This window comes from Aplidium turbinatum, chromosome 4 (genome assembly GCF_918807975.1).
Source record: "Aplidium turbinatum chromosome 4, kaAplTurb1.1, whole genome shotgun sequence".
Taxonomy (NCBI): domain Eukaryota; kingdom Metazoa; phylum Chordata; class Ascidiacea; order Aplousobranchia; family Polyclinidae; genus Aplidium; species Aplidium turbinatum.
Genome location: NC_137475.1, coordinates 15480160 through 15507799, shown reverse-complemented (window position 1 = coordinate 15507799; position 27640 = coordinate 15480160). Strand labels below are relative to the sequence as shown.

Sequence of the window (27640 nt, the reverse complement as noted above, 5' to 3'; positions counted from 1 at the left end):
CAAAGCAACTCAAAACTCGAGTTTGCAAACAAAAGGCGGAATCATTACGGTCGAATGCTTTACAACAAAGCCAACTCACGAGATATCTGCGTCGCAGTTCCACGCACGACGGCGCTCAGTAATCCTATTAATCCGTATAATTAGAAAACAAAAGGACTAGCTAGTAGCAGGCTAAAATATCCGAGTATGTTATGAAAATCATTTCATATCTCTAAAACTATAGACAATAGCAATGTCATTTAAAGCGAAATAAATACTTGAATAATTTTTAGGAAAAGTCAAAAAATTTCAAAGGTGTGGATTGCGTAGTTCTTTAGTGATATTGCTTTGAAAAGCGCCAAGTCCCACCCGACCCCCCCCCCCCCCCACAGGACAAAGGGTTAAAGAGTACCCGATCTATCTGTGATGAAGTCTATCTGCCAGGTTTTGGATATACTGTACTTCAGGGCGAGTCGAAATTGTACTACGGACTTTTGCTTTCAATAATCACAATCTGTGCCAAAATTTGACCGAGATCAGTAATCTTGTGATCTACTATGGTTTAAAATCAAAAGTCTTCGAAGGGGTGAAGAAGCGATTTAAAAAATGGTTTGATGACATCAAATGCAGTCTAGCATCATGTCTTTATTTCTCCTTCAAGGCGTCATGGCTGCAGTTTCTTCATTACGTTTCCTCAAATGATGCTGAGGCAATGCGTGAAAAAAATCAAGACAGAAATTATTCGACTGTTGAGGGAAACATCAAGCCACGTTGATACCAACAAGAGCGACACCAACACCAGTCATGACTCTGAGAATGAGTTTTTTGGTGTGTTGGTGCTAGAGTTGTAAATGCAAAAAAAACGAACCGTTTTTTTTTTTAAAAAAACGTGTTTTTTTTCAAAAAAAACTTGGGTAAAAAAAAACACGCGTTTTTTTTTTTTTTTTTTTTTCATATTTTTCTGGAAAAGTTGCAAATTTTTTACAATTTGCAGCTTAGTTTCATTATAGTGCTTTTGAAAAACATTAAACTAGTAAAATTGGTTTTATAGGGGTGCTGAAATTCCTAAGTGTGTGTGCTTGGCAGCAGCATATGTTTTTTGCATAGCCCTATAGCCTACCTTGTTTCACTTTCTTCTTCATTCTCAGGCATGTTTGTGGCAGTAGACCTGACAAACATTGAATTAATGCAATTTGATACATGCCATAATGTAGATGAGTTAATTTCTTTTTCCTTTTATGGAAGTGCCCTTTATGGAAGGTAGCCTACGATGTTAGTATACCGTTAGGCCTGCTGGTTATTCTTGTACACACTCAATGGGTTGACGAAATTTTGGCAAAAACAAGATGGCAATATTCAGAACACACATTACCTTGTTTGTGGTAATTTACTAATGCAAGCTATTGCCAATAGCTTGTTTAAACATGTTTTTTAACTGATAGCTTAACAACGATGTGTATGCTTTATAAATGTTGCAACAGAAGTATTCTTTTCGTGTGTTGTGAGGTCTTAGACACTTTGTCATGCTGCTTCCTGCAGATCATTTGTGACATAATGCAAGAGATCTTATCACTGATATTTTTAGCTGTCAAAAGTAAGTGCATTTGTCAGAAAAGGTTTAGATTAATGTTCCTTTCAAATGCCCACCACCCATGCTGACTATTGCTAGTAACTACCAACCCTGAATGAAGAAATTTTCCCTTTGAAGTGGAGTTTTTCAGCACTGCTCAGTGTTCACATAGTGAATAAATGCTTCATAATACTTTTCCTGACAAGAATAAAGTTTTACCCATATTTCCGCAATGCAGGATAAAGATACAAAACAAACATCAAAGATGAAAACTTATTTTATTTGGGAACTACGCTGGAGTAAAAAGGAGTGAGAATTGACCTCTTGTCGTTACGCACCAATAAAACCATGATGCGTAACTTTAATTTTTTTTTTTATTGGGTAGAGGAAAAATTGATGAAAAGTTTGGCAAAAACAGAAAAGTGCTAAAGTCTCAAAGTCCTGCAAACTACAGTAGTTCAAATTGGATGGATGAAGTGCAACCATACTTCTTTTAAAAATGTCTATGACAGCACAATGGTGTCATCATCATCATAATCCATCGTCGGTTTGTTCCCCACTAGTGGGGGTGGACGATTGTTTCCGCGCAGCAATTGTCTTAATCCATTTTCTCCATTTCACCCTGTCCCTTGCATCTTCCTCCTTCAGTCCGACTTTTTTAAACTCATCCTTCACTTGTTGTTTCCACGTTCTTCTTGGACGACCGCGTTTCCTCTTCCCATCCACCTTTAGATCTAGTGCCTTTCTAAGAAAACTTCCTTCCTCCCTCCTTATCACATGTCCATACCATCTTACTCCATTTGCCCTTGCCAGTTGGTCTATGGTCTCTCTCATCTCTAGCATATCCAACAATTCTTCAGTCCTTTTTTCCCTTCTCGTTTTCACCCCACACATTGCTCTCACCATTGACCTTTCCGTTCTTCTCAGGATTGCCAGTTCACTCTCTCTCAATACCCATGTCTCGCTACCATATAGCATTGCAGGCCGCACACAGCTCCGATATACTTTTCCTTTCATCCTTAGTGAAAATTTTCTGCCATGCAACATTTCCCCACATTCCCTGAACTTTGCCCTGTGTGATTAAGGGAAAACAAACATGACTATGACATCACAAAGGAGTATTGAACCTCTTCAGGGAAAATAAAAAACATCAAAATGTTTCCATTTTTCACTACATTTAAATGTGATTTGGGCTAAAAGTTGGGACTTTAGCACTACACTGCTTTTGCCAAACTTTTCATCAATATTTCCTCTATTCGATTAAAAAAATTTTTTTTTTTTAAGTTACGCATCATGGTTTTATTGGTGCGTAACGACAAGAGGTTAATTTCTTTTTATCTGAAAAAGTAGTAGCCAAAACTTGTTTTAATGTTCATAAACAGATAGCCCACCCCAGAAAACATGGGGTAGACCTAAAAATTATCCAAATATGTTGAGCGGTTCTTGAGATATTGCCATTTTTCTATTGCTCCTTATCTATGAAGCCACCTAGTGGCTAAGGTTACTTCACTTATAACTCGAGAACCGCTTGTGTGATTTTCATCAAGTTTGCACTAAATGCACATAAACTGGAACAACCTCTTGACGTTGTACTGGAAAAGGTGTGGAGTGCTGGTCAAAAGTGCCTTTGTTAAGTAGAGAAACAGGACACTGACCACCTGGTCCTAACATGCCCATTAACCAAAATCCCAGGTGGCTTCGAAACTGTACACGAGTGTGGTACTGCATTTAACAACTGGCTGGACCAAATTACAGACAATACTTGAGATGTGCCAACCATAGGACACTGTTACTACTATTTGAGACAGTGAGAAATCTTTATGGCTCGTGTGTTGAGACTTGGGATCTACAAAATTGCAATGAAAAAATAGGTCTATACCAGACATATAGTCTGATTTAAAGTAAGTTATACGAGTAATGAGACTGTTTCTTTGTTGAAAGAGACGCTATTGCAATGAGTTTACCCTAATTGCTGCATATTGTGACATTTAATGTCAAAATAGGTAAAAAAAACAAAAAAAAACGAATAAAAAACAAAAAAAAACGATAAAAAACAAAAAAAACGAGCTCGTTTTTTTTTAAAACAAAAAAAACGTTTTTTTACATCTCTAGTTGGTGCCATCATAGAAAACGTTGATACGGAAACTAAAGTCAATTGTGGTGGCATTTTTCGTACAGAAGGGAGTCCTTGAGCTTTCCCAACAGCGAGATAAAACATCTGTTCCAGGGATGGTCTGTTCATAAGTACAACATCCTTATGTTTCTTCCAGTGCCGCAATGGGGAGAATTTTCTCGGTTTGAAAAGACGTGCTGACTGAAACCAAAGCGAGCAGGATTCAGTGACTCGCATTTTGAAATGCTTGTGTTCTTTTATTTTTGAAAAATGCATAAAAATAAATTTCACCTAAAAAGTTTTTTCTACTGGGCAGTAGGCTATAACGAGGTAAGGTTAGTTTCACTTCACAAGGTAGGGCTACTTGAATAATTAATGCTTCCTGTGTCGGTTTTAGACAAAAATAGCTGAAAACCTAGCGATAGCGCGGGCTACTTTCGGTCCGAGTAGCGGTCCTGGGAACAAACTACTTTTTATCGACTGGTGGTAATTAGAGGCAGCACGCGCTACTAGTAATTGTAGCGGTCTACTTTTAAAGTAGCGGATGTCCACCTTTGACTAGTCGTCTTAAAAAAATAACAGGATGACAGTGATCATTCAAGAATGCAACAGTTTAGTAAAATCGGTAGGCCTATTATTTTTTTTCTGTTTTTGAGCGCAATTTCAAAGTTATGTGCTGTGCCGTAGCTTGGTGAAAAGTTCATAATTGAGTAACCTACTACATCATGCACGGCCACAGCATACTTACCTTCATAATACTCTGTAGTGGTTTGTGGGCTTTCAGCAATGAATGTAGAGTTTATTAGCACGCACGATGAATTAACGGAGCATGCAATAAGATTTTTATTTTTCACTACATCTATACTTCCAATGCTCATGTGGGTGATGTCGTAACATTGTTCTGGATAATCTCTCGTTGGCTTGCCTAAAAAAACAGAAAGACTAGATACTACCAAAAAAACAAAAAAAAAAAGCAAGAAAAAACATGCATTCCCTCAGTTTCATTTCATTAGTAGGCTACAACCGGCGGCATTAGGAACGCGCGTTCTCAGCAGTGGAATTAAGAGGTGGCAATTGTTGTTGTGCGTCTCAACATCTAAAGATATAAAAACATATTTCGAAGTAAAGTTATTTCTCACTCAGCCATTTATCAATTAAATTGACTAATTCAGGTGTTGATGGATGTGGAAGGTGAAATATGCTTGTGTAGGCTATGAGGAAAAGGAGGGAAGCCGCGGACAGATTTTAGATATGTCACTGAAAGACTGCACAAAACTTTACAAAGCATTACCAACAAATAAATTAGTGAAATCCTTCTGTGGTCGTGAAAAATATATTTATTAAATATTATACACCAAACCTTGACTTCTATTTTAAATCAAATTGAAACGTTTACAGAAATTCATTTCACTTTTTATTGATAGTTTGTTGCTTTGTCAAAACTCCGATTACTTAACTTTTTTTTAATCCGTTAGTGCTCGTACAGATTGAGCAGCACCATACAAACATAACTGGTTTAATTTATTGGGGTCTTGAATACTTTTTGTATGATAACTAATTTTTTAGTTGTTGAATTGGAATTAGCTTTGTAATAAGTGCAGAAAAGCATACAAAAACACCATCATAATTTATTAATAACAATAGGCTGAGCATTCGATATATAATGTAGGCTACTTCTTTGTTTACAACTAGGTCTACCTGCTTTTCTGCATGTTTGCACTAAAAATGAATATAGCCAAGTTTACACTAAAGCATATGTTATCAAAAAACAGCATTTTGCAACAAAATGTCTATGCAACAGCTGCTGCCTTACAGGTTAACGCAGTTTAAAAAAATATATTGTGAAATGTTTTTTGCACTGACTTTCCCTGAAGGATGCTTGAAAGCCTCTAAAGTTTGTTGAGAAATCTGAAGTAAAACTTAGATAAAGGGCACCAGAAGAAGAGGAATATATCCCACTTTTGTTGAGTGAGTGAAGAGTTTCTATCAAAGTGGCATGTATATTTCTTCCATCTCGAATCTGAACAAACATAAATCTAGAATGAATGGCATAACACAAAACGGTATTGAACGTGCAATAGCAGAAAGCACATAAAATTGCTATCATCAAAGTATCAATCATCAGTCTGTTTCACTTGGAATGGGACATTTAAAAGGTTGGAAACAACTCAAGTTGAAAAAACACACAGCTAAGGCCTACAATATAGTATTTTTGTTTTTTACGAAAGTGCGTTTGTCGAATCTGGGCAAAGTCAACTATGGGTGCCAATCATTAAATCGAACATAAGAGAAAAAATAGGTTTGAAGAGTTTTTAAAATAAAAATGAAACTTGTCACCAGCATCTGGTCCGAAAACGTAGTAGGCCTAACGTTTTCCATGAAACTGAAAGCAAAGTCCTCACCGTAAAATATACAATTATTACTGAGAATATCAGTGTAGAAGTCGTCTAGAGCAGGGGTCCGCAAATAGTGGGTCGTAGCGAGACCATCTACTCTGGGTAGCAAAACAGTTTAAACTTGCTATAAATATGACTTGTTTAGCAAAATTAAATGAAATGCAATCAAATACTCTTTGATGCGCTAAGTTTCATACAATTTTGTACAAGAAAATTTATACTTTCAATGGTAGTAGTAGCCCCCGCTTATCAAGCCCAATTTGGTCCGTTCCGGAATTCCTGAATGTATATAGAAGTGGCAGAGAATCATTTCCAGCTTAACAGGCCCACCTTCTTAATCAGCCCAATATCGTCCGGTTCCGATGTAGGCTTAACAAGCGGGGACGGCTGTATTAAAATTCATATTAAATTGCAAAGTATTTTGCGCAAAATTATACGCTTCCGAAACGTTTGGGTCGCGAATATTTAGAACGATTGTGTTTTGGGTCGCGCCAGGGGCGCCGGAAGTGGGGGGCAGGGGGGGGGCGGATGCCCCCCTTGCCCTCAGTTTTTCTGCAGATGGAGGGGCAGGGGGGCAATGGTGCCCTTTTAAAGCCATGTAAGCTACTGCACATTTTGCGATATAACAATTTTTGCTATTCGCTTTTAGCCTAATTATGATCTTTCATTTTTGCCTCAAAATAATATTTAAGACACAAAATTTTGCCACACAGTACAGGCCTTAAAACTCTTTTTTTCGGCAGCCATCGTGGCCTACCGGGAGCTCCTTCTCGGCGACCAAATCTGCGTGCTTGGAGGCCAAAATATAAAAGAAAAATAACGATAGCACAAGTAAATAGAATTAAACTTGCCACAATGCTAAAATGATCACTTAGCGTTGTTGAAATCTGGGCAACGTCCTACAATAGAATCGTTGCACCACGCAATAACTGCTTTATCGGGATTGTAATCCAGTAGGCTACTGCGGGACCATCTAACGACACTCGCACGAGTGTCCCCAATGTGGCTGATTTTAAAGAAGTTCGCCACTCCCCTAGAATTCTTTTTAGCAACAAAAAACAACTTTCGACATGTGTTGATGATGACGGCAAGGTAATAAAATAAGTATTTTAATGATGTGAAGAACATTACTAAAAGAAGCATAAATTTTGCAAAATATGATCAAAAAATGTTTTCCCCTCGGATATCAACTAACCTAGTTCTCCTTTTTAATAACGATTCAATGTCCGACAACATCGAATCGACATAAAAACGACAATATTGCCAGCCGATGTAAATTAGCACTTCGGATTAAAACTTTGTTAAACTAAACGTCGGGAATTACAAACAAGACTTACAGCGCTGGTGATCGCAGCTGGATATATTCCATCAATAACAAATGATCCCGCACAATGCAACAGTGGCGATTATGACGTGCCGACCTAATTTTGCGTCACTCTTTGATACTACATATTTTCGACAGTCAATCCACGATCATTCTATTGCGAAATTAAATAATTGGCTAGAAGAGACCGGCGGCCAAACTTGGCCGATTGAGGAGGTAGCACCGGCGGTCATTCAAGCACTACTTAGCGGCCATGGCTGCAGGCTGCTTTAAGGCTTGACAGTAGGTTACATCATTATAACATCGCATGATGCCCTTCTTTGTATACCGGACACTTGTAGGCTATTATTACTCAATACATAGTGAGCTGATAGATTAGCATTATCGCTATATCATATCTTGAAACTTGAAAAAAAATTGGCCTTTTAGTAAACAAAAGTGCCCTTTTTTCGTAATCTTTCCCCCCCCAGTCAAAAATCGTTCCGGCGCCCCTGGGTCGCGCCCACAAGTATTTGCGGACTCCTGGTCTAGAGCAGTGCTACTCAAATTGTGGTACGCGTACCGGTTGACTGCTGGTACGCAACTAGTTTGAAAATAATTTATGGAGCATTGTTTTGATCAGACTGAGTTTTCCACCATGCTCAGGTTGTTTTTCTTTCTCGGCATATTTTCATGTCTTTTTATGTTGCTAAAGCGATTTACCCATATAATAGGGATGATAAACCACTGGTCCGCGGGTCACGAAGTGACCCATCATAAATTTACAGCAATCCGCTTGTCTTTATAAAAATGACAATCAAATATTTCAGAAAACAACACATGTTTCAGTAAGCACTTGGAATGAGGCCCACACTATTTTCATCAGGTAGCCTGCAGAATTGCCATACAGCAGTCTGATGCAATTTAGGCCTTTTAGTGGAATATTATTATGACAAGTTTTTGTGAAGCTATAGTGCTCTTGATTGTTTGAAAATCGTTTTACGGTGACTGCACGCTTCTTGGCAATTTAGGGTTTGTGTGGTCTGAAAATAAAATGAATGTAAGATGGTTGTGACTTACCTCCTGTTGAAACCCATTCTGAAAATATGCAGTAATCCTTACAAAGCGAAACTTCCTGCCAAGTTTGTTTCAAACCATGAAAAGATTTGCAGTAGTTTGTTAAAGTTGTTTGGATGTTCATATTCGTGCGATTTCTTATTTTCGCACTTGAATTTTATGCAAGCACACGCAATCGTTTCAACTCAGATATGAGTGTTGCATGTGTGAACGTAAAGACTATACGCAATACCAGCCAAGGATCATAAGACTTGCTGAAAAGGTGCAGCAGTAAGTAGCCTAGGTTATATTGCATTAATATACTGTGTTAGCATGTTTCCTTATTAAATTCATGACCCACTTTTGTTTTTTAAGGGCTAAGGTCTCTTTTGATACCTTACAATTAAAGGGTTCGAAACTCTGGCCTATAACTTAATTTTTCAAATGACAAAGCTTGGTCGTAGCCTATAGGGAAATGTAGCCTACATAAATAACAAACAAACACTTTCAGACCTAATTGATTCCGATTATGAAAGAAGTTAGGCCTATATTAGAAATGCCAAACTATTGGCAGCAACAACAGCAAATTCGTTCAAGTTTGGTTCGACAACAGCCAAACGCTACATCGTTGTCAGAATTTGGCTTTAAAGCAACATGGTGCTGGTGTGCCAAAACCGCAATGTGTCTTTTGTAAAGTTGTGCTCAGCAATGACTCAATGAAACCTTGAAACCTATAGAAACATTTATATTCAAAAGTCAAAACACAAAAATTAGACATAAGATAAAAAAAAAATTGAAATGAAACGATACGAATTAAAAGCTTCGCAAAAACAGACATAGCCTACAGATACTCTCATATAAATACCTAAAATCGTTTAAGTCCATCTTATGAAGTAGCGCTTAGGATTGTAAAAGCTGGAAAACCACACACCGTTAGTAAAAACTGTGAATTTATTCATTGTAGGCTTGCAAAACCAAGATTGGTCTTTTTAGTGTTAGTTTTTTCAGTTTGAAATGTGTCACCGCGCGGTACGCCGAATAAGAATAATAGGCTACATCTGCCGGTACGCTGTATTAAAAAGTTTGAGTAGCACTGGTATAGAGTCTTGACTAGAACAAGCGATTGCAAAACACACTAGTCTTACTCTCGACGTCATTGCTATCTGCTGTTGAGCCTGCTACAATGTTACTAAAACGTGTTTCACATTATTACTAAAAGAACAGCTACCTACCTCGAGTTTATCGTAACTTTGTTCAGCTTTTAAGTCTGCAACTTTCAATTCTATTTGACGATTGGAAGCAGAAGCGATTAGCAACCATTTGCACTCCATGTTGGCAGGATATTCATTGGGATATCCAGGCGAATGGAAATCGAATGATATATCAGAGGCCACTTTGGTGAAACCGCAAGTTCCAGGGTTCGAAAGGTTAGATTCTGAATTAACACACGGTATAATATGTTAAATTGTTTTTGACAAGAAGGTAAAGCTAGTTGCTGAAACACATAGCCAGCATAAATAAGAAAGTTTACTTTTTTATGCACCATTTTTTTGAGATTATGTGGCGTTTATATAATGTTTTGTTGTAAGGGCAATATTAATCTTTCAGATGGATGTCGTAAACAGTAACATTGAAAATAGTAGTAGAGGGAGGGGTGTTAATCGATTTTTTTTTTCAAATTCAACTTTAGCGCTGATTTTAAGATACAACAGTACGCTATATTCTTAGACACTTGTTGAAAAAATTGAAATTTCCGTTCAAATCCCCCTTCCTCCTACCTTGAAAATTACTTTTTGCGTAAAATTGCCTTGCATTGCATAGACCAGCAATACAAGACCAGCCACAGGTTTAACCCTACTGTACAGTATATCCATTTAACCGTGACCCTATATCCATTGGTCAGCCAGCCATAGATATTGACTAGCTTGACTCTACCTTCATAGATGCGCATTTGAATTGTTTTATAATTACAAGTAGCTGATTGCCGTTACTTACTTTTTTAGCAAGGTTACAAGTACAACCATCACTAATTTACATCACTAATTACGGTACATCAGGCAGGGCCTCTGAGAGAAATTTTCACTAGGGGTACGAAGAGTCATTCCGGGCCCCCCTCTCACTCCGTGCCCCCTTTGTCTTGGGCGAAAAGTGTGATGTTTGCTTAAGCGTATTGCACACCACACAACATTTTACTGCAGAATTGGACACTTGTGCGCAATAATAGTATCAGGCTGCAATAAACTATTATTTTGTGTTGTGCATATCATGTGATCTGTCCCTCGCCAATTTGTGTATCCTGCATTGAATTCGTGTGTCAGTTGTTGAGGGTTCTGTTGAGAGGTGTCGCTTGTACATCTTTAATGTAAAATTTTTAAATTCATTTTTTTATTTCTCTTAGATGTAGCTTATAATTATTTCTGAAGAGGACACTATGTGGTGTCGAAAACGTTGGATTTAGTAGGTTTTTCATGTTTTTTTTTTGTGTGTTTAATGTTAAATCCGTTAACGTTACTGAGTGTTATATGTATCTGGTACAAGCCAAGCTCTCTACCAAGGCTCAAACATAACATCTTGTTCAAACATAATCAAGTTAATCATCTTACCAATCCTAACCTTTCTTCATTAACTTTAGCACATGCCCAGCACTAGCAGAGGTGAACGAGAGAAGTCACTTTTTTTTACTCCGGCTCCGGTCCTGCTCCGAAAGTATTCTCCGGCTCATGCTCTAACTCCGAAATTTATTTTGATGTGAAATAAGCGTGAAACTACCTTTGTCAAATAATTTTTAAAAAGCAGAAAAAAAACACCCGTGCTTTTTTCCCGGGTTTTTCTCAAACCTGCTTTTGCTACACTATGCTCCCCCTCCCCCCCCGGACAGGAGAATAGCTAACTTTTATGATTTAATTTAGAGTGTTTTTAACAGGACATTTTTGCATCTAAAGCATTAAATTATCACTTTGGGCCCCTAATTTGCTCGCAAAGCACTCAATTACCTTTCTGGGCCCTTTTGCTAGATTACAGCACCCCCCAGGACTAAAGAATAACAACTTTTATGCTTGAAATCAGTCGTTTAGGATAGTTTTAACCAAACATTTTTGCGCGTAAACTATAAAACCACAATTTCGGGCCCCCCAACAACAGGCCTGGGCCATCAAGGGTACGCCGTACCCTCCATACCCCCCTCTTATAGGCCTTGACATCAGGCATACCTTTGGGTATGACCTACATTAGGGCCGGATTTACCAGTAGGCAGTTGCCTAGGGCGGCAAATTATACGAATATATTACTTTGACAACACTGTACGTGAATATAATAATTCACAACAGATATATTCAGATATATAGCAATTAATAAATATGTTATAACATTGCACACATTTATAAACAGTGCGGCAAGTCATGTATGGCAAGTCATCGCCCCTAGAGTACTTTACGCTTGATTGGTTTTCAACAATATGTGCTGCTTAGCGCTTCTTTTAGTTATCTGTCTCGCTTAGTATGGAGGACTAGGCTTTGTCTGTGCAATTTTTATTAATTTTTGTTCGGTTTGTTTCACTGTTAGTAAATTTGAAGAAGCCTAGAAAAAATGTTTTTAGTCAATGTTAGGTTGATGGAAAAGTTGCAGGCTATTTTGTGTACTTGCCTTGATGCTTAAAGTATGTAAACAAGCCAAAAAGTAAGACTAGTATACGAAAGAACTTTAGTTTCATGAAGTTTTATAAAAATGGCGGCATTGAGGACAAATGAGAACAAGTGCCTGTATTGTATCGAAAAATCGAAAATCACCATCGAAAATTTTTTTGGGGGCGGCACTTTTTTTCTCATCTGCTTAGGGCAGCACTTAGGCTAAATCCGGCCCTGCCTACATTGGACTTTGTCATTAAACTTTTTAAAGTGTTTAAAACGTAATTTTATGTTATAACATGCAGCATGTTTTTAAAAAGCAAGTAAATATTTCTATAAAAAATTCGACGTTTGTTCTGGGGAAAATTATTTCCCGTCTGAAAGTAGACTATTTTGTCGTGGGAGAATAGTTTGCATAGCCTAGGCTATACGCCCATTATAAACAATAACATGGTGCCTTCAGGCACTTTGACCCGGAGTAGATTTTACATATTATATTCGCACACAAATGAATTAGAAATATTCATACACTTCAGTGCACGAAAGAGTAAAAAGCCTGTAAAAGTTTCGAACTTCGAAATAAATTTTAACTGGATATAGGCTAGTTATATTTACATATACCGTATTTAACTTTTTCGTTAGTAACTAGGCCGATCAAAGAAGAAGGTTTAAAGTTTTGCGTTTGTAAGAATGATAATATACTAACGAAGTTATTGTTGTGTGGCAAAAGCTGTGCAATACCTTCGGATCAATTTAATGTGGTAGCCTACTCTTTATTTCTTCAATCAGAATATTTGTAGGCTACTTTTCGTCAGGCATTTGCGCATGCGCGTTGTCATGAGCACCAATCGAAACAACCTTTTACCGTGATTTACAATGAAACCTAGACCTAAAAAATGTTTTTGGCTGTCTTGCAACATTTTTGACATGGTTTAGTACAACAGCAAACAATCATTGAACTTTAAATGCCATAAATAAAAAAATAACATTTATGCGATACAAGGCAATGTTACGCAAACAGTAATTTTCGGACTTGGGGAGGAGGTTTTGGACAAAAATTAAAAAACAAAATTATACCAGAGGTCTTAGAATATACTGTTGCATCTTAAAACCAGGGCTCAATTTGAAATCAAAATTACCCCTCCCCCCTTCTTAATTGTAGCCTAGCCTAATTTAAATAAAGCAAAGTTTTAGAAAATTGCTCTCAATCTTTGAAAACATCTGTATCTTATCTTTTTTTAAATATCTCCACAAGATAGTTGATTTTTGGTTTAAAGTTTAAACGTTGTAAACTAGACACGTTCAGGGTCTATACTTCTCATGAAAGAACATAATTTTTAATGTGATTATTATATTATCTTTCAAAAAAAGGGGCGTCGTAAGGTAAAAAAAATAAGTTTGGTCCCAGAAGCTCAAATGGCAACGGCAGAAAAACTTATTTCTTCAAAGTTATAGTTTTTCACAATTCACCAGGCAGTCTACTGTCATTTGCGTGAATAATTAAATGTTAATTAGTCCTTTGATTGTTGTTGTTGGACTAACACTACTTATTCTGCACAGCTAACAAAATAAAATTTTAGTTTGAAGTAAACTGTGTTGATGTTACCTGGTGCCAATTGGACTCTGGCAAAGAATCCACTTTTTGCTACGGACTGGTCGGATATAAACACTAATCGCAAGATATTGGTTGACGAAAGGATATTTTTCTTTTGCAAAGTGTTGCCTTCACTCGACCTAATAATTAGTCGGCCATCTATCCCATCTTTAAGCTGAAGAAAAATATTAGTTCGATAAGAATAGGTAAAAAGCATAAACTGTTCAATAAAGTTACAGTCGACTGTATAATAATTATGGACTGACTTAAAAAGTTGTGGTAGCTCAGTGGATAAGCGCTCGACTCAAGACCACGCGACGCAGGTTCAGATCTCAGGGTGTGTGCTTGAGCAACGCATTTCAGAAGTGATCAATCAGCGGCTCTTAGTGCATGGAATAATTCTCTGTTAACACAATTTCAATGGCCAATCTCGGTAACCGGACCTTGCGTCAAAAGCCTCTACAAGTATGCGAAACTACCAGGAATAACCTATCAAAGGCTTTGTCACTCCGAGGATAAAGATTCAAAAACTAAAAACCAAATCAGGCTACATACTTTTACTGCAAAATAAGCTATACTGTAACAGGCAGTTGGTTTAGCTTGTTTGATACCAGAAGAAAATACCATGTTTTTTTTAATTAAATGTGTGGTGAACAGTCTCCTTCAATATTTACGTTGTAGCTGATTAGTGAATTTAGTTTGCGTCATATCGTACTTTTTATTTTTTGAACCTTTCAAGGTGTAGTGGGCTACTGAAATTTATTTTGTTGTAAATCCTTTTTCACCCTTTACTTTAATTTTAAACTAATTCAAGTGCTATAGAAATCTTGCCTTGATGGTCATCGTCAAGCACAAAGTTGGTTTTGTCGGGATTATTGTGTCCAAACACATTTTGTTTGTTTTTGATCCGCCACTTGCGGAGGAGCCGAGGAGAACTTGGGCAGTTGAAGCTGGAACACTCCTCCCCATTGGCCTGCTTGGCAATCAATCATGTTTGGTGACTAATTTGTACGCAGTTTTATTTCTTGACAAAAGATCGTTGTTTTTCATGATTTTTTTTTAATCGTATCAAGTGATACTGCTACACAGCTGAAACTTGTGTGTGAATCAGCTCTTGGTAGGTTGAATGCTTGAAAATAAGTTGGTTTCTGCCAAAGCATGTTTTTGCTGAAAGTCGGCTTTTTGATTTGCGGAGGAGCCGAGGGAGAAGTGGGACAGTTGAAGCTGGAATACTCCTCTCCATTAATCAATCATGTTTAGTGACTAATTTGTACTCAGTTTTATTTATTTGACAAACGATCGTTGTTTTCCATCACTTTGATTTTTTATGTAATCGTATAAAGAGATACTGCTACACAGCTGAAACTTGTGTGTAAATCAGCTCGTGGTAGGTTGAAAAGGATTGTTATGCTTAAAAATGAGTTGGTTTCTGCCAAAGCTATTTTTTTCTGTACGTTGGCCTTTTTAGCAAATTATTTTCGTATCGTTTTGGGAACATTACTAACAAAATAGTTTGCATTAACAAAGAAAGTGCAGGGAATGTTACCTCTACGCAGTCACAACAGGCTTCAAGTTCAATGTGGTCAAACTCTACTTCAATTTGTCTACCGGGTGGACTTTCTATCGTCCAGGAGCAGTTACTACTATCGGGATAAGGAGAAGGATAGTAAGGTGACGAAATGTAAATGGGAGCATCTCCAAGAGGTATGTGAACAAATCCACATAAGTCGTACTCTGAAATGACGAAGATTATCAGTAACAATATGAGAGTCATTGATTGTGAACTATCAAGTTAGAATATCAACATTTCAACTACACCATATGTAATGCAGTTAACGCAACTGTACTAATACAATTTGTTTAACAAACATCTGTTACTTCCGATCATGCTGCTGAAAGTGAAACTCAATCTTTTGCAAAGATCTTTTAGTAAAGGTGATGTACAATTACTTTACAAAATTTCTTTGGTATGTACAGTAGCCTATAGCACAAAGGATGTTGAACCGGAAGACATAGGCCTACATCTTTCATGGCTATAACTTGGCTAGTTTAAGTAGGCCTCCACAAACAAATATTCACGTTTGCACATGCAGCAGTACATTGCTATGATAGTTTAGCATTAATTTTGATGTCATTGGGTTTTATTTGAATAATAGGCTGCATACAGTATCGCTTTGGAAAGCATTTCTACTATAGAGCATTCTATCACTGGCAGAAATTTGCACAAATCAATTTAACGGATCAACGAAAAATCTTACGTGCTATAGTCGTGGTCGGCATAGGCGTTGTTGTAGTAGTAATTGGTTCTGTTGTAGTTGTTGGCATTGTTGTTGTGGTTGTTGTAGTAGTTGTAGTTGTCGTAGTAGTTGGGGGAGGTACTATGATAAATTATTATTAAAAAGATTAACTTTTCATGCAATTCAAAGATAACATTGAGGACAAAGTGATATAGGGGAGAGTGTCCAACAGTGCCCCGCTTTTTGGAAAATTGAGATTTAGACATCAAAAAAAAATTTTTTTTAATTTTTTTTTCTATTATGAAAATTCCTCCTTTTCTTTAGTATTTCCACATAAAAAAAAGTTTAAAAGTTTTACACAAATTTCATAATCAGGCGTTAAAAATCACCTGTCAAAGTGGGGCACTGTTGGATATGGTATCCAACAGTGCCCCGGGTAGGATCCAACAGTGCCCCTATCAAATTAATTGGTGTCTTTAGTTGCAATGTTGAGCCACTCTTTTTGCAATGATTACCCTAGGTATGAAACTTGTGTTAGTACCGGTAATGTTTCACATGATGGATGTCACTGAGCTGGTCAGGTCAAGACAAAACCTTATAAAAGTGGTACATAGGCTACACAAATATCCAGAGGTGGGCAGTAGCGCGCTACTTTTGTAGCGGCGCTACTTTTTTGGTAAAAGTAGCGGTAGCGGCGCTAATTTTTAGCTGGAGTAGCGGCAGCAGTAGCGGCGCTATTTTTTTCCAAAGTAGCGGTAGCGGGAGAGGCGCTACTTTTTTTCAGTCGCACTCCCGCTACCCGCTACTTTTTAATTTAAATTGAAAAAAATGCTTGTTTTTTTGCAATACTAGCGTGGTCAAGCAGCTATATAATCGGCTTGGTTGCAAAGTTTTGGTCTTTTCTAGCTGACGTCAACTTCTTCGGCGAATATCTCCGTGTGATGAAGCCGATCTGCCAGGCTTTAGACATTCTTCAGGGCGAGTCCAAGGCATATTACGGAGTCTTGCTTCCAACCATCACAATTTGCGAGAAGAATTTGACCGAGATCAGTGATCTTGTGACCTGTGAGGAGTTGAAAGTGAAAGTCCTTGAAGGGGTGAAGAAACGATTCAACAAGTGCTTCAACAACATGAAATGCGTTATGGCATCATGTCTTCATCCCTCCTTCAAGACGTCGTGGCTACAATTTCTGCACTACGTTTCTACGGATGATGCTGACGCACTGCGAGAAAAAGTCAAGACAGATGTAATTCGACTGTTGAGCGTGGTCAAGCAGCTATATAATCGGTTTGGTTGCAAAGTTTCGGTCGTTGCGTCAACTGTTGCGGGAGACAGCAAGCCAGGTTGTTACCGAGAAGAGTGACACCAACACCAGTCACGACTCCGAGGATGAGTTTTTTGGTGTGTTGGCGCCATTCCGTGAAACGTCGGTGCAGAAGGAAGCAGCAATTGTGGACGCCTTTTTTACGGACAGGAGCAAGTCCTTGAGCTTTTCGAATACCGAGTTAAAACACCTGTTCATTAAATACAACACCCCCATTCCTTCCAGTGCTGCGGTGGAGAGACTTTTCTCTGTTGGAAAAAATGTGCTTAAGCGAAAGCAGGCAGGACTTAAAGACTCTCATTTTGAAATGCTCGTGTTTAGATATCCCTGATGCGTAACAATAAATTTCCCTTAGTATGTGTTTTCTATAACGACTTTAAAATGACAGCGTAAACGAATGATAACATTCGTTTTCAAGGTCATTTTTGCGTCACTAGGGACTTGAGTGTTTCCTAGTGTCATTTTAGACAAAAGTAGCGGAAGAAGTAGCGATAGCGCGCGCTACTTTGGCCCGAGTAGCGGTAGCGGGTAGCGCGCTACTTTTGTAAATTGGTAGCGGGTAGCGGTAGCGCGCGCTACTTTGGCCCAAGTAGCGGTAGCGGGTAGCGCGCTACTTTAAAAGTAGCGGGTGCCCACCTCTGCAAATATCACAGACACAAAATATAACAGCAACAATTATCATAGCATGTGGGACATGCTATCTGCCCGTCGTGGTGACTGTGCTTAAACGAAAGATAGCGAATAGATTTCAAAGAACCATACGAACCCACTGAGCTGTAGTTTATAGAACAGCCCAAGTTGATTTAATTAGAGCTGTAATTACCTTTTTAAAAACTTTGGTGTTATGACTTAACTACCAATTGCAATGACAAGGAAGGTGTTTATTCAACAGTCAATCAGTGAAAGAACATGCAATGCAGGATATTAAAGACATCATTGATTTGGCCTACATGGAAGGTATAATTAATACAAGATACAGACACAACACACTTTAGTAGGCCTATATTAGCATGTGGTTCACAAGAAATGGCTTGGTTTATGGAGCAAAATAACCGTCGTCGTGTGAGCGTCTGGGGCCGAGGGTCTATCCTTTTACCACCCCAGATTCACGATGTTCTCGGACTACACTGGAAGGCTACCAGAGAGCAACCAGTCTTTGGTTTCATCATCCATGACACGCAGACCTTCCACTCCATTAGGTGGCTTGAATATGGAGCAGTCATTGATGATGTGGTCTGCGGTCTGTTCCTCGGCACCACATTCACAGGAGGAGGAAGAGGCCATTCCCCATTGGTGCATGGTTGAAAAGCCCGACGCCCGTACGGAGACGGTTGAGGCGCACCCATGCCTGTCTTGGTAGTGTTAGACCGATGGGGCGTGTGTCGGCGTCGGGGATGAACGAATAGAGGTTGGTGGCGGTTGACTTCCATTCAGAACTCCATTTATGGTCCGCTCAAGCAGCTGCAGAGATGTCTTGTACATCAGCTTCGTTGATCAGAAGTTGAGCGGCTGGGACGAATGGGTGTCTTGATTTCAGTCGACGGAGGTGCTCGTTTGGGAGAGCAGAGATCTTGTGGTGGAGAAGGTGGTTAGGCTCCAGTGCCCGTCGACCGAGGGACAGAGTGGCTTCTTCGCGACGAAGCTCAGCGGGTTGGATGCCAGCGAGAATGGGGAGATTGTCCAATGGTGTGGGACGCAGGCATCCGGTCACTGTGCGCAGTGCGCTGTTTATGGCAGTGTCGATGTTATGGCAGTGAGCACTGCGGCACCAAACAGGTGCACAGTACTCTGCTGAAGAGTAGACAAGGGCGAAGGCTGCTATATATGCAATGTGTCAGCCCTCGCCCCCCAGCTAGAGCCTGCCAGACGCTTGAGTAGCGCAGCGCGGGATGTGAGTTTCTTGCGCAGTGACACCAAATGGTGGCGGTATGTGAGCAATCTGTCCAGTGCCACCCCAAGATATCTTGGTTCGAGGCAGAAGGACAGAGATTTTCCTGTAGCTCACGATCAGCTTCCCGATTATGGAGGTGGAAAGCTGCTGCCACAGTTTTGGTTTCGCTGAGTTTCAGTCGCCAGTTCTGGAGATGATCATAGCCAGCAAAATAACCAAATTTGACAGACAAAATTACTAAACAACAGGCCTACATATAGTTCAGGCACTGGAAGCTTCTTCCACAGCCGAAACTTAGAAAGATACCAAATACTCCCCAACACTTACCGGTATAATATTGTTGATATGACATAAAATGTGGATAATCATTTTGGCACTGTACATTGATTAATAAAATCTCATGGCGTCCAACAGTGCTCCACCGGGGCACTGTAGGAAACCTCAGGGTGGGGCACTGTTGGAATCACGGGCCTACAAGATAAAAGGGCGTCAGTTTTTTTTTACCGAGGCCTACGATCTGAAACGTTATTACTGAAACCTAGTCTAGTGACTGACCAAGCATGAAAAACTTGTGAAGCAGCCCTGAAGCCACCGTAAAAACTGTAACAAAAAAAGTTATAAAGCTCTGAAAATTTACTTTTTACCACCTAAAACAAACTTTCATTTCTGCCATCAACAAGCAATGACTTATTTCTGCCTAACTTCGTTTCAGCAGCTTCTACGGACCACGTGTCCATGGTAATGCACGGTTGAGTGTATAATTTGTCACGGATTGCGAAAAACGATGGGAGGGGCACTGTAGGCACCCGGGGCACTGTTGGGCACTCTCCCCTAATATATTTTTTTGTTTCTTTCAATAGTCAATAATGACATGCCAAGAAACAGTTGTCGGCGGTGCATTAAGCATTAGATTGCTATGAATTGTAACCTATTGGTGGCATTGCTTCAAAAGTTTAAATAAGATATTTCGCATCAGCTCTATTTTTTTTTCGTACCTGGATCACACGCAACAAAATATTCCTTCAAGGTAGTTACATGCCATAGCAGTTGCGCATGATAAATTTCCCGATCATGACAATTACCATGGCAAAATGCAAAACTTCATTGTGATCATTATCAAATATAATCATTGTAGTTAACACAAGAAAAAATTGTGATATGAAAAACATTTTTAACTAAAAGTATAAATGTAATAGATATGCAATGTCTCAATAAAGCAGATGCAAAAGAGTTTTGTTATTTTCTGAATTAACGCTCCAAATTTATTCTAAAACCGCTACATGCAAATATTTGAGGTACCAAGTTGCATGTTGACCAGTAGGGCTGTAATCGCATATTGCCATCTTGGCTAAACAGGAAGTTGTCTGTTGATTTTTCTGGTTTTAATTTTTTTGCCTTTTTGTATATTTTTTTTATTTTCCAAATTTGTTTTATTTATTTTATTTTATTTTATTTTATTTTATTTTATTTTATTTATTTATTTATTTATTTATTTATTTATTTTATTTTATTTATTTAATTTATTTATTTTCCAAATCAAAGAATGTTTTTTTTTTTCTTCTAGGAAAACGCCTACAACTAGCGCCACGTACTTAACAGGTAATTGGCGTCAAAGCCAGCTCTTCGGATGCTGTGATCTGAAGTGAAGTTGAGAAAGAGAATATTTTCTAAAGAGGTGATCGATTGAAAATCTATTTTGCCACTAAGCCCTGTGACGTAACTTCGATTTTCCCAAACCTGAAGGATACAACAAGATTTAATTTTAAGCATTTGTAAAACACGTTGCTTTCAAATTGGAGTCGGCTACTTATCTAACATCTACTTTCGATGCAGTTCTATCGCTAAATATAAAATTTTGTTTCAATCATACTACGATATTTTATTATTTTGTAAGCTTGTAGTAGGCTTCTAGCTTAGAAGATCGGGAAAACCTAAATTATTTTGTTTTTTAAACCAAACGTTAGCACAATCTTTTGCAGCTCGATGTACCTCAATAAAGTCACAGCATTCTTCCGTTTCCACAAAAGTAAAATTCAATTGGATTTTCCCACCAGCAGGAGCTCTTAAGATCCATTGGCAATTTAGATTGCTTGGATACAATCTATTAGGTCTTCCAGGAGAATTTATAGGAAGAGGAGACGTAATTGCGTCAGCTACAAATCCACATTCTACAAGGAAAATATTAATAAGTTATTCACTTTGAAGCAGAGCTTGTGCTCCATGCTGGCCATGCCCTAAAGTCCTGGTTACGTAGATTCCTTTCTTCCTGCCTGCACCACCTCACAATCTCAAAAATCTGGAGAAGAGCTTTAGTAGTTGCGATCCCTAAACTTCACAAGCCACCAGAGGACCCAAGGAGTTATCGTCCGATATCCCTCCTCTGTGTTCCTTTCAAGATCCTCGAAAGACTGATCTATGCCCGCGTCAACCCAATCATCGACCCGCTCCTTCACAAAAAAGCAAGCTGGGTTTCGGCGCAGAAAATCCACCGTAGATTAGGTCACACTCTTAACCCAAGACATCGAGAATTGCTTTGAGGCAAAAAGAAGGCCGGCGCTGTCTTTCTAGATTTTACAGCTGCCTATGACACCGTATGGCATCGCGGCCTTATTTGCAAGCTGCTTTGCCTGCTTCCTGACCGACATATGGTTCATATGATTATGGAACTTGTCAGGAATCGAAGCTTCACCCTCACCACCGGTAGCTCACGGCGAAGCAGACTGAGACGCCTGAAAAACGGCGTCCCACAGGTATCGGTCCTGGCTCTACTTTTTTTCAACATCTACACCCACGACCTGCCAACTACGGTCTCCGCAAAATACGCTTATGCGGACGACCTGGCAATTCTTCACTCCACAACGTCGTGGGAAAATCTAGAAGACACCTTGAGCCAGGACATGAAAACTCTCTCAGCCTATCTCCAGAACTGGCGACTGAAACTCAGCGAAACCAAAACTGTGGCGGCAGCTTTCCCCCTCCATAATCGGGAAGCTGATTGTGAGCTACACGTCCAAAACAAGGGAAAATCTCTGTCCTTCTGCCTCGAACCAAGATATCTTGGGGTAACACTAGACAGATCGCTCACATACCGCCACCATTTGGTGTCACTGCGCAAGAAACTCACATCCCGCGCTGCGCTACTCAAGCGCCTGGCAGGCTCTAGCTGGGGGGCGCGGACTGACACATTGCGTATATAGCAGCCTTAGCCCTTGTCTACTCTTCAGCAGCGTACTGTGCACCTGTTTGGTGCCGCAGTGCTCACTGTCATAACATCGACACTGTCATAAACAGCGCACTGCGCACAGTGACCGGATGCCTGCGTCCCACACCATTGGACAATCTCCCCATTCTCGCTGGCATCTAACACGCTGAGCTTCGTCGCGAAGAAGCCACTCTGTCCCTCGGTCGACGGGCACTGGAGCCTAACCACCTTCTCCACCACAAGATCTCTGCTCTCCCAAACGAGCACCTCCGTCGACTGAAGTCAAGACACCCATTTGTGCCAGCCGCTCAACTTCTGATCAACGAAGCTGATGTACAGGGTATCTCTGCGGCTGCTTGTGCGGACCATAAATGGAGTTCTGAATGGAAGTCGACCGCCACCAGACTTTATTCGTTCATCCCCGACGCCGACACACGCCCCATCGGCCTAACACTTGCAAGACAGGCATGGGTGCGCCTCAACCGTCTCCGTACAGGAGTCGGGTTTTCCGCTCAATCATGCACCAATGGGGAATGGCCTCTTCCTCCTCCTGTGAATGTGGTGCCGAGGAACAGACCGCAGACCACATCATCAATGACTATTCCATCTTCAAGCCACCTAGCGGAGTGGAAGGTCTGCGTGTCATGGATGATGAAACTAAAGACTGGCTGCTCTCTAGTAGCCTTCCAGTGTAGTCCGGGAACATCGTGAATCTGGGGTGGTAAAAGGATAGATCCTCGGCCCAGAGGCTCACACGACGACGACGACGACTTCGTATTTTATTAAAAATTAAGGCTGTTGTCATTACAAATAATCTATATTTTCCACAAATTTCGGTTAAATAGTATCAAACAATTTTATTTTGTCAAATTGACGTTCCACAACAAAAATCTGAAAACAAAGTGAGTTCATAGCCTACAAACTTAAGTTTAAACTGCATCAAAAACATTACAAGTGATATTGAATTCATTTCTTGACTATGCAGAAAAGTATGAATAAATAGTTGTAAATACTGACCAGAACTTGAAGTTACTGCTGGTGTTGCTGTTGTGGTTGTTGTCATACTTTCATCATATTCCACTAAGATAAATATTTGGTGGTTATTTAATGGTAACGTTCGAATAGCGTAGTGGTCCTAGTGTAATATAGCCTACTCTCCAGATAGATAATAATTCTCTTGATTTCTTGGTAGTCGTGCATGTCGATATTATTTATGGACCACGATATTGATGGAAACAGCGCAAGAACGTCCTTGGAGTATCCGATGTTCTCGATCGTCGTAGAAGAAGAACTCACTCCTAAACGAAATACAGAGAAGAAAGTACAGATTTTCCTCACCCAACAGAGCAATACCACACCTGACGAAATTCGAGAAGACGATCGAGGACAACGGATACCCCCAAGGACTTTCTTAAGCAACCACCCAGACAACGACGACACCAGCAAAATAGACAAAACCCCAAAACACTAAATAACCCAATACATTTTGAATTTTCTTTTATGAGCGACGACGCGGATCGTAAAATAAAGAAGGTCTTCCTCTTCTGACGCTCAGAAAACAGATAAAAGACGCTCAGATAAAATTTCGGTCTTTGATCATCAACAATAGTGTCTCGCCGACTTGAGTTTACTAATCATTGCCAGAGTAAACGATGCGGTACAATTGCGCTTCTAAGAGGCTATTTTTAAAAGTAGACAAAATCCAAAGATCAACAACCGTGCCGAAAGGGAAGAACTTTGTCACCTAATCTATTAATCAACTGATTGACAAGAGGGAAAGGAAAACAGGAGGGAAGACAAGCACCTTCACGTGGTCCCCCCCGTCAGTAACATACGAAACATAAATGAAACGTATGCGAAACGAAGCTTGTCAAACAAGAGCTAACGAGACTGTTCAGCGCAGGGTGGGTAGAGGAATGCCCTTTTCAGGGCACGGCAGTGCTCGCACTGTCGAAAACTACCGACGACCCACCGTACTGCAGCTGAACACCGAGGGCATCACGGCCAGCAAGCTCAGCATCATCGAGCACCTGCCCACCAAGCATCAAGCCCTCATCATCCTCCTCCAGAAGACCCACTGCACATCTGTGGATAAGTTGCTACTGACCAACTTTACACTCGCAGGCGCAACCTGCATCAGGAAACACGGCCGCGCCACATTTGTCCATGATCGGCTGAGCTGGTCCTTGGTTGATCAATCCCAAGCTCAATCGGAGATCGAGTGGCTTTGTGTAGATGTAGCAGGCTACAACATCGTCAATGTCTACAAGCCTCCACCTTCGCGAATCACATCAACAGCCATCCCAATGTTCCCCCCACCCCAGCCTCTACGCTGGCGACTTTAAATGCCACCACACTGACTGGGGCTACAACTTCATCAACAACGACGGAGAAAATCTAACCGCTTGGGCAACCAACAACAACCTCGCCCTCTTATACCATCCTAACGGCGCAGCGAGCTTCCTCTCCGGTTGTTGGAACACTGGCACGAACCCAGACCTGGCTTTCGCAAGTGATGACCCCGATGATCGCCAGCGGACAGACGGGTGTTAGAGAAGTTCCCAAGGTCTCAACATCGACTCTCGCTTATCACGTCCCCCATGCTCGCCACACCTATTCCGAGTAAGCCTGTCAAGCGATGGAACTTCAGAAAGGCCGATTGGGAATACTACAGCTTCCTCACAAGTCACAAACGAAGCTACGCAGTACCTCCCATCCCCACACACCATCAAAATGGACGAAGTCTACCAGGACTTCTGTGATGCAATCATATCTGCAGCAAAAGACTCCATCCCGCGAGGTCGACGAAAAAGCTACATACCTTGCTGGGATGTAGAGTGCGACAGGCTCTACCGCGACTTCCTCCGTTCCCCCCAGGGCAACGCCACCTCCAAGTCAGCAACAGCCCTGCTGGCAAGATTGGATTCAATGAAAAAGGAGCGCTGGACAGAAGCCATCGACTCAATCGACTTCACGCACTCCAGTCGCACAGCATGGAGTACACTCAATAACCTCACTGGCAGATCACGTGCCCCACGTCGCCAATGCCCCATTTCAGCAAATGCCATCGCCTCACAACTTGTGAAAAATGGAGTGCACAGAACGAGAGGCCGTGAATCAGACAAGTCCGTCCTCAAGGAAATGACGGACCTCTGGAAGGTCCCAACACCTGTCGAGGGAAACATCTTTGATGAGTTTACCCCAGAGGAATTTGCCTCCGCTCTCCAGCACCTAAAGCCAGGCAAATCCTCGGGCCTTGACCACCTATGCCCGGAACTAATACTCCAAACTGCACCCACTATGAGGTCCTGGTCAAAAGACTTTCTTTCCTGCTGCTTGCGTCACCTGCGCATCCCAAAAATCTGGAGAAGAGCCTTAGTGGTTGTAGTCCTAAAGCCGAAGAAGCCCCCAGGGGATCCGAAGAGCTACCGTCCCATCTCTTTGCTCTGTATCGCCTTCAAGATACTCGAGAGACTTATATACGCCCGTGTCGAACCGATAATAGATCCTCAGCTCCCTCGAAAACAAGCCGGCTTTCGCCAAGGAAGATCAACCGTAGACCAGGTCACTTTGATGACCCAAGACACCGAGGACAGCTTCTCGGCAAAAAAGAAGGCTGGCGCCATGTTTGTCGATCTCACGGCTGCCTACGATACTGTATGGCACAGCGGCCTTACCTGTAAACTACTCCGTCTCCTTCCTGACATGCACATGGTCCATATGATTATGGAACTTGTGCAAAACCGCAGCTTTACCCTTTCCACCGTTAGCGGCCGACGAAGTAGACTACGTCGACTCAGGAACGGCATCCCACAGGGCTCTGTCCCGGCCCCCTCCTCTTTAACACTTACATCTATGACCTGCCTGACACCATCTCCAGGAAGTATGCTTACGCAGACGACCTGGCTCTCCTACATCCAGCCGGAGATTGGCAGTCAATGGAGAGGAACCTAAGCCAGGACATGTCAACTACTGTATATTAACATATCTCCAGAAATGGAAGCTACAGCTCAGCAAGGCAAAGACAGTGTCGGCGGCCTTCCATCTAAACAACAAGGAAGCAAAATGTGAGATCAACATTACCACCGATGACGAACGCCTGCCATACTGTGCCGAACCCACCTACCTCGGCGTAACCCTGGACAGGTCACTCACGTACCGACGACACCTGGAGTCACTGCACAAAAAACTGTCTGCGCGTGTTGCACTTTTGAGGCGGCTGGCGGGTTCCGGCTGGGAGCTGACGCGAAAACCCTTCGCACAGCTATCTTGGCCCTCGTCCATTCTACCGCTAAGTACTGCGCACCAGTGTGGTGCTGCAGCTCTCACACCCGCCACATTGACACCGCCATCAACGACGCACTACGCACTGTGACTGGATGCCTGCGTCCCACTCCAACGGACTGCCTTCCCATCCTTGCAGGCATCCAACCTGCTGAAGTTCGCCGTAAAGGAGCCACGATTTCCCTTGCTCGTCGCGTCCTGGACCCCGACCACCTCTTCCACAGTACATGCCAGCGCCGACCTGGAGAACAGCAGCGACTGAAATCAAGACGCCCATTTGTGCCGCCGCACGACAGCTTCTGAACAACGTTGAAAATCTTGGAATAAGTGCGGCACACTGGACGAACTACACATGGAACACGGAGTGGCAAACAACACCTCCGTGATTTCCTACCCGACGTCGATCCCCACCCTCCTGGAATGTCCCTCGCAAGACTTGCGTGGGTCCGGCTTAACCGCCTACGAACCGGCGTCGGTCGCTTTCGTTCAGACATGTGCAGATGGGGCCTGGCTCCCTCACCGGAATGCGAGTGTGGTGCCACAGACCAGACAGTAGACCATGTCGTCCATGACTGCCCAATCCATCAACCACCACATGGAACGCTTGGACTGAAGGCCCTGGATGACGAGACTGTCGAGTGACTGATGACCTCATGCCCAAACATATAGTCCGGAAGAAAGCTCATACGACGAAGAAGAAGAATCAACTGATTCAACAAAATTTCACAGCAATAACGCCTAACAACACAAAAACTCAACAGACAGCAGCCTCAAGCCAAACAAAAAAGCCGCATTAAGAATTACACTGACCTCAAAACCATTCGTCATAGCACATGACTGGCCAACTGTGTTCCGAAAGCTAGTGCAATTCGCTATTACCACAGCGAACTCGCAGCATCAGGCTAAAACAGGTTGTTAATATATCTACAATAAGCGAAACTAATCTATTGCAATATCGTTTAATTAATACTGTCACCAAACCTACCCGTTAACAGCGAAAATGTTCTGCAAATGATCAGCTATTCTCCTAAACTAGACTAATAAGTAGGCCTATCTATGGTACACTC

At 41.1% G+C, this 27640-nt stretch overlaps 1 protein-coding gene across 1 annotated transcript in view; it reads right to left on the bottom strand.

Moving 5' to 3' along the window:
- Positions 1 to 23352, bottom strand: part of LOC145768937 (uncharacterized) — a 35021-nt gene extending 11669 nt beyond the window's left edge. Inside the window, exons 1-9 of the mRNA XM_082580539.1 lie at positions 23307 to 23352; positions 21077 to 21255; positions 20680 to 20824; positions 15893 to 16012; positions 15181 to 15368; positions 13647 to 13809; positions 9650 to 9852; positions 5526 to 5682; positions 4411 to 4587 (exon numbers count right to left, since the gene is read on the bottom strand). Coding sequence (XP_082436665.1) covers positions 4411 to 4587; positions 5526 to 5682; positions 9650 to 9852; positions 13647 to 13809; positions 15181 to 15368; positions 15893 to 16012; positions 20680 to 20824; positions 21077 to 21255; positions 23307 to 23352 — 1378 coding nt within the window. The remainder of the gene's footprint in view (positions 1 to 4410; positions 4588 to 5525; positions 5683 to 9649; positions 9853 to 13646; positions 13810 to 15180; positions 15369 to 15892; positions 16013 to 20679; positions 20825 to 21076; positions 21256 to 23306) is intronic.
- Positions 23353 to 27640: the final 4288 nt, after the last annotated feature.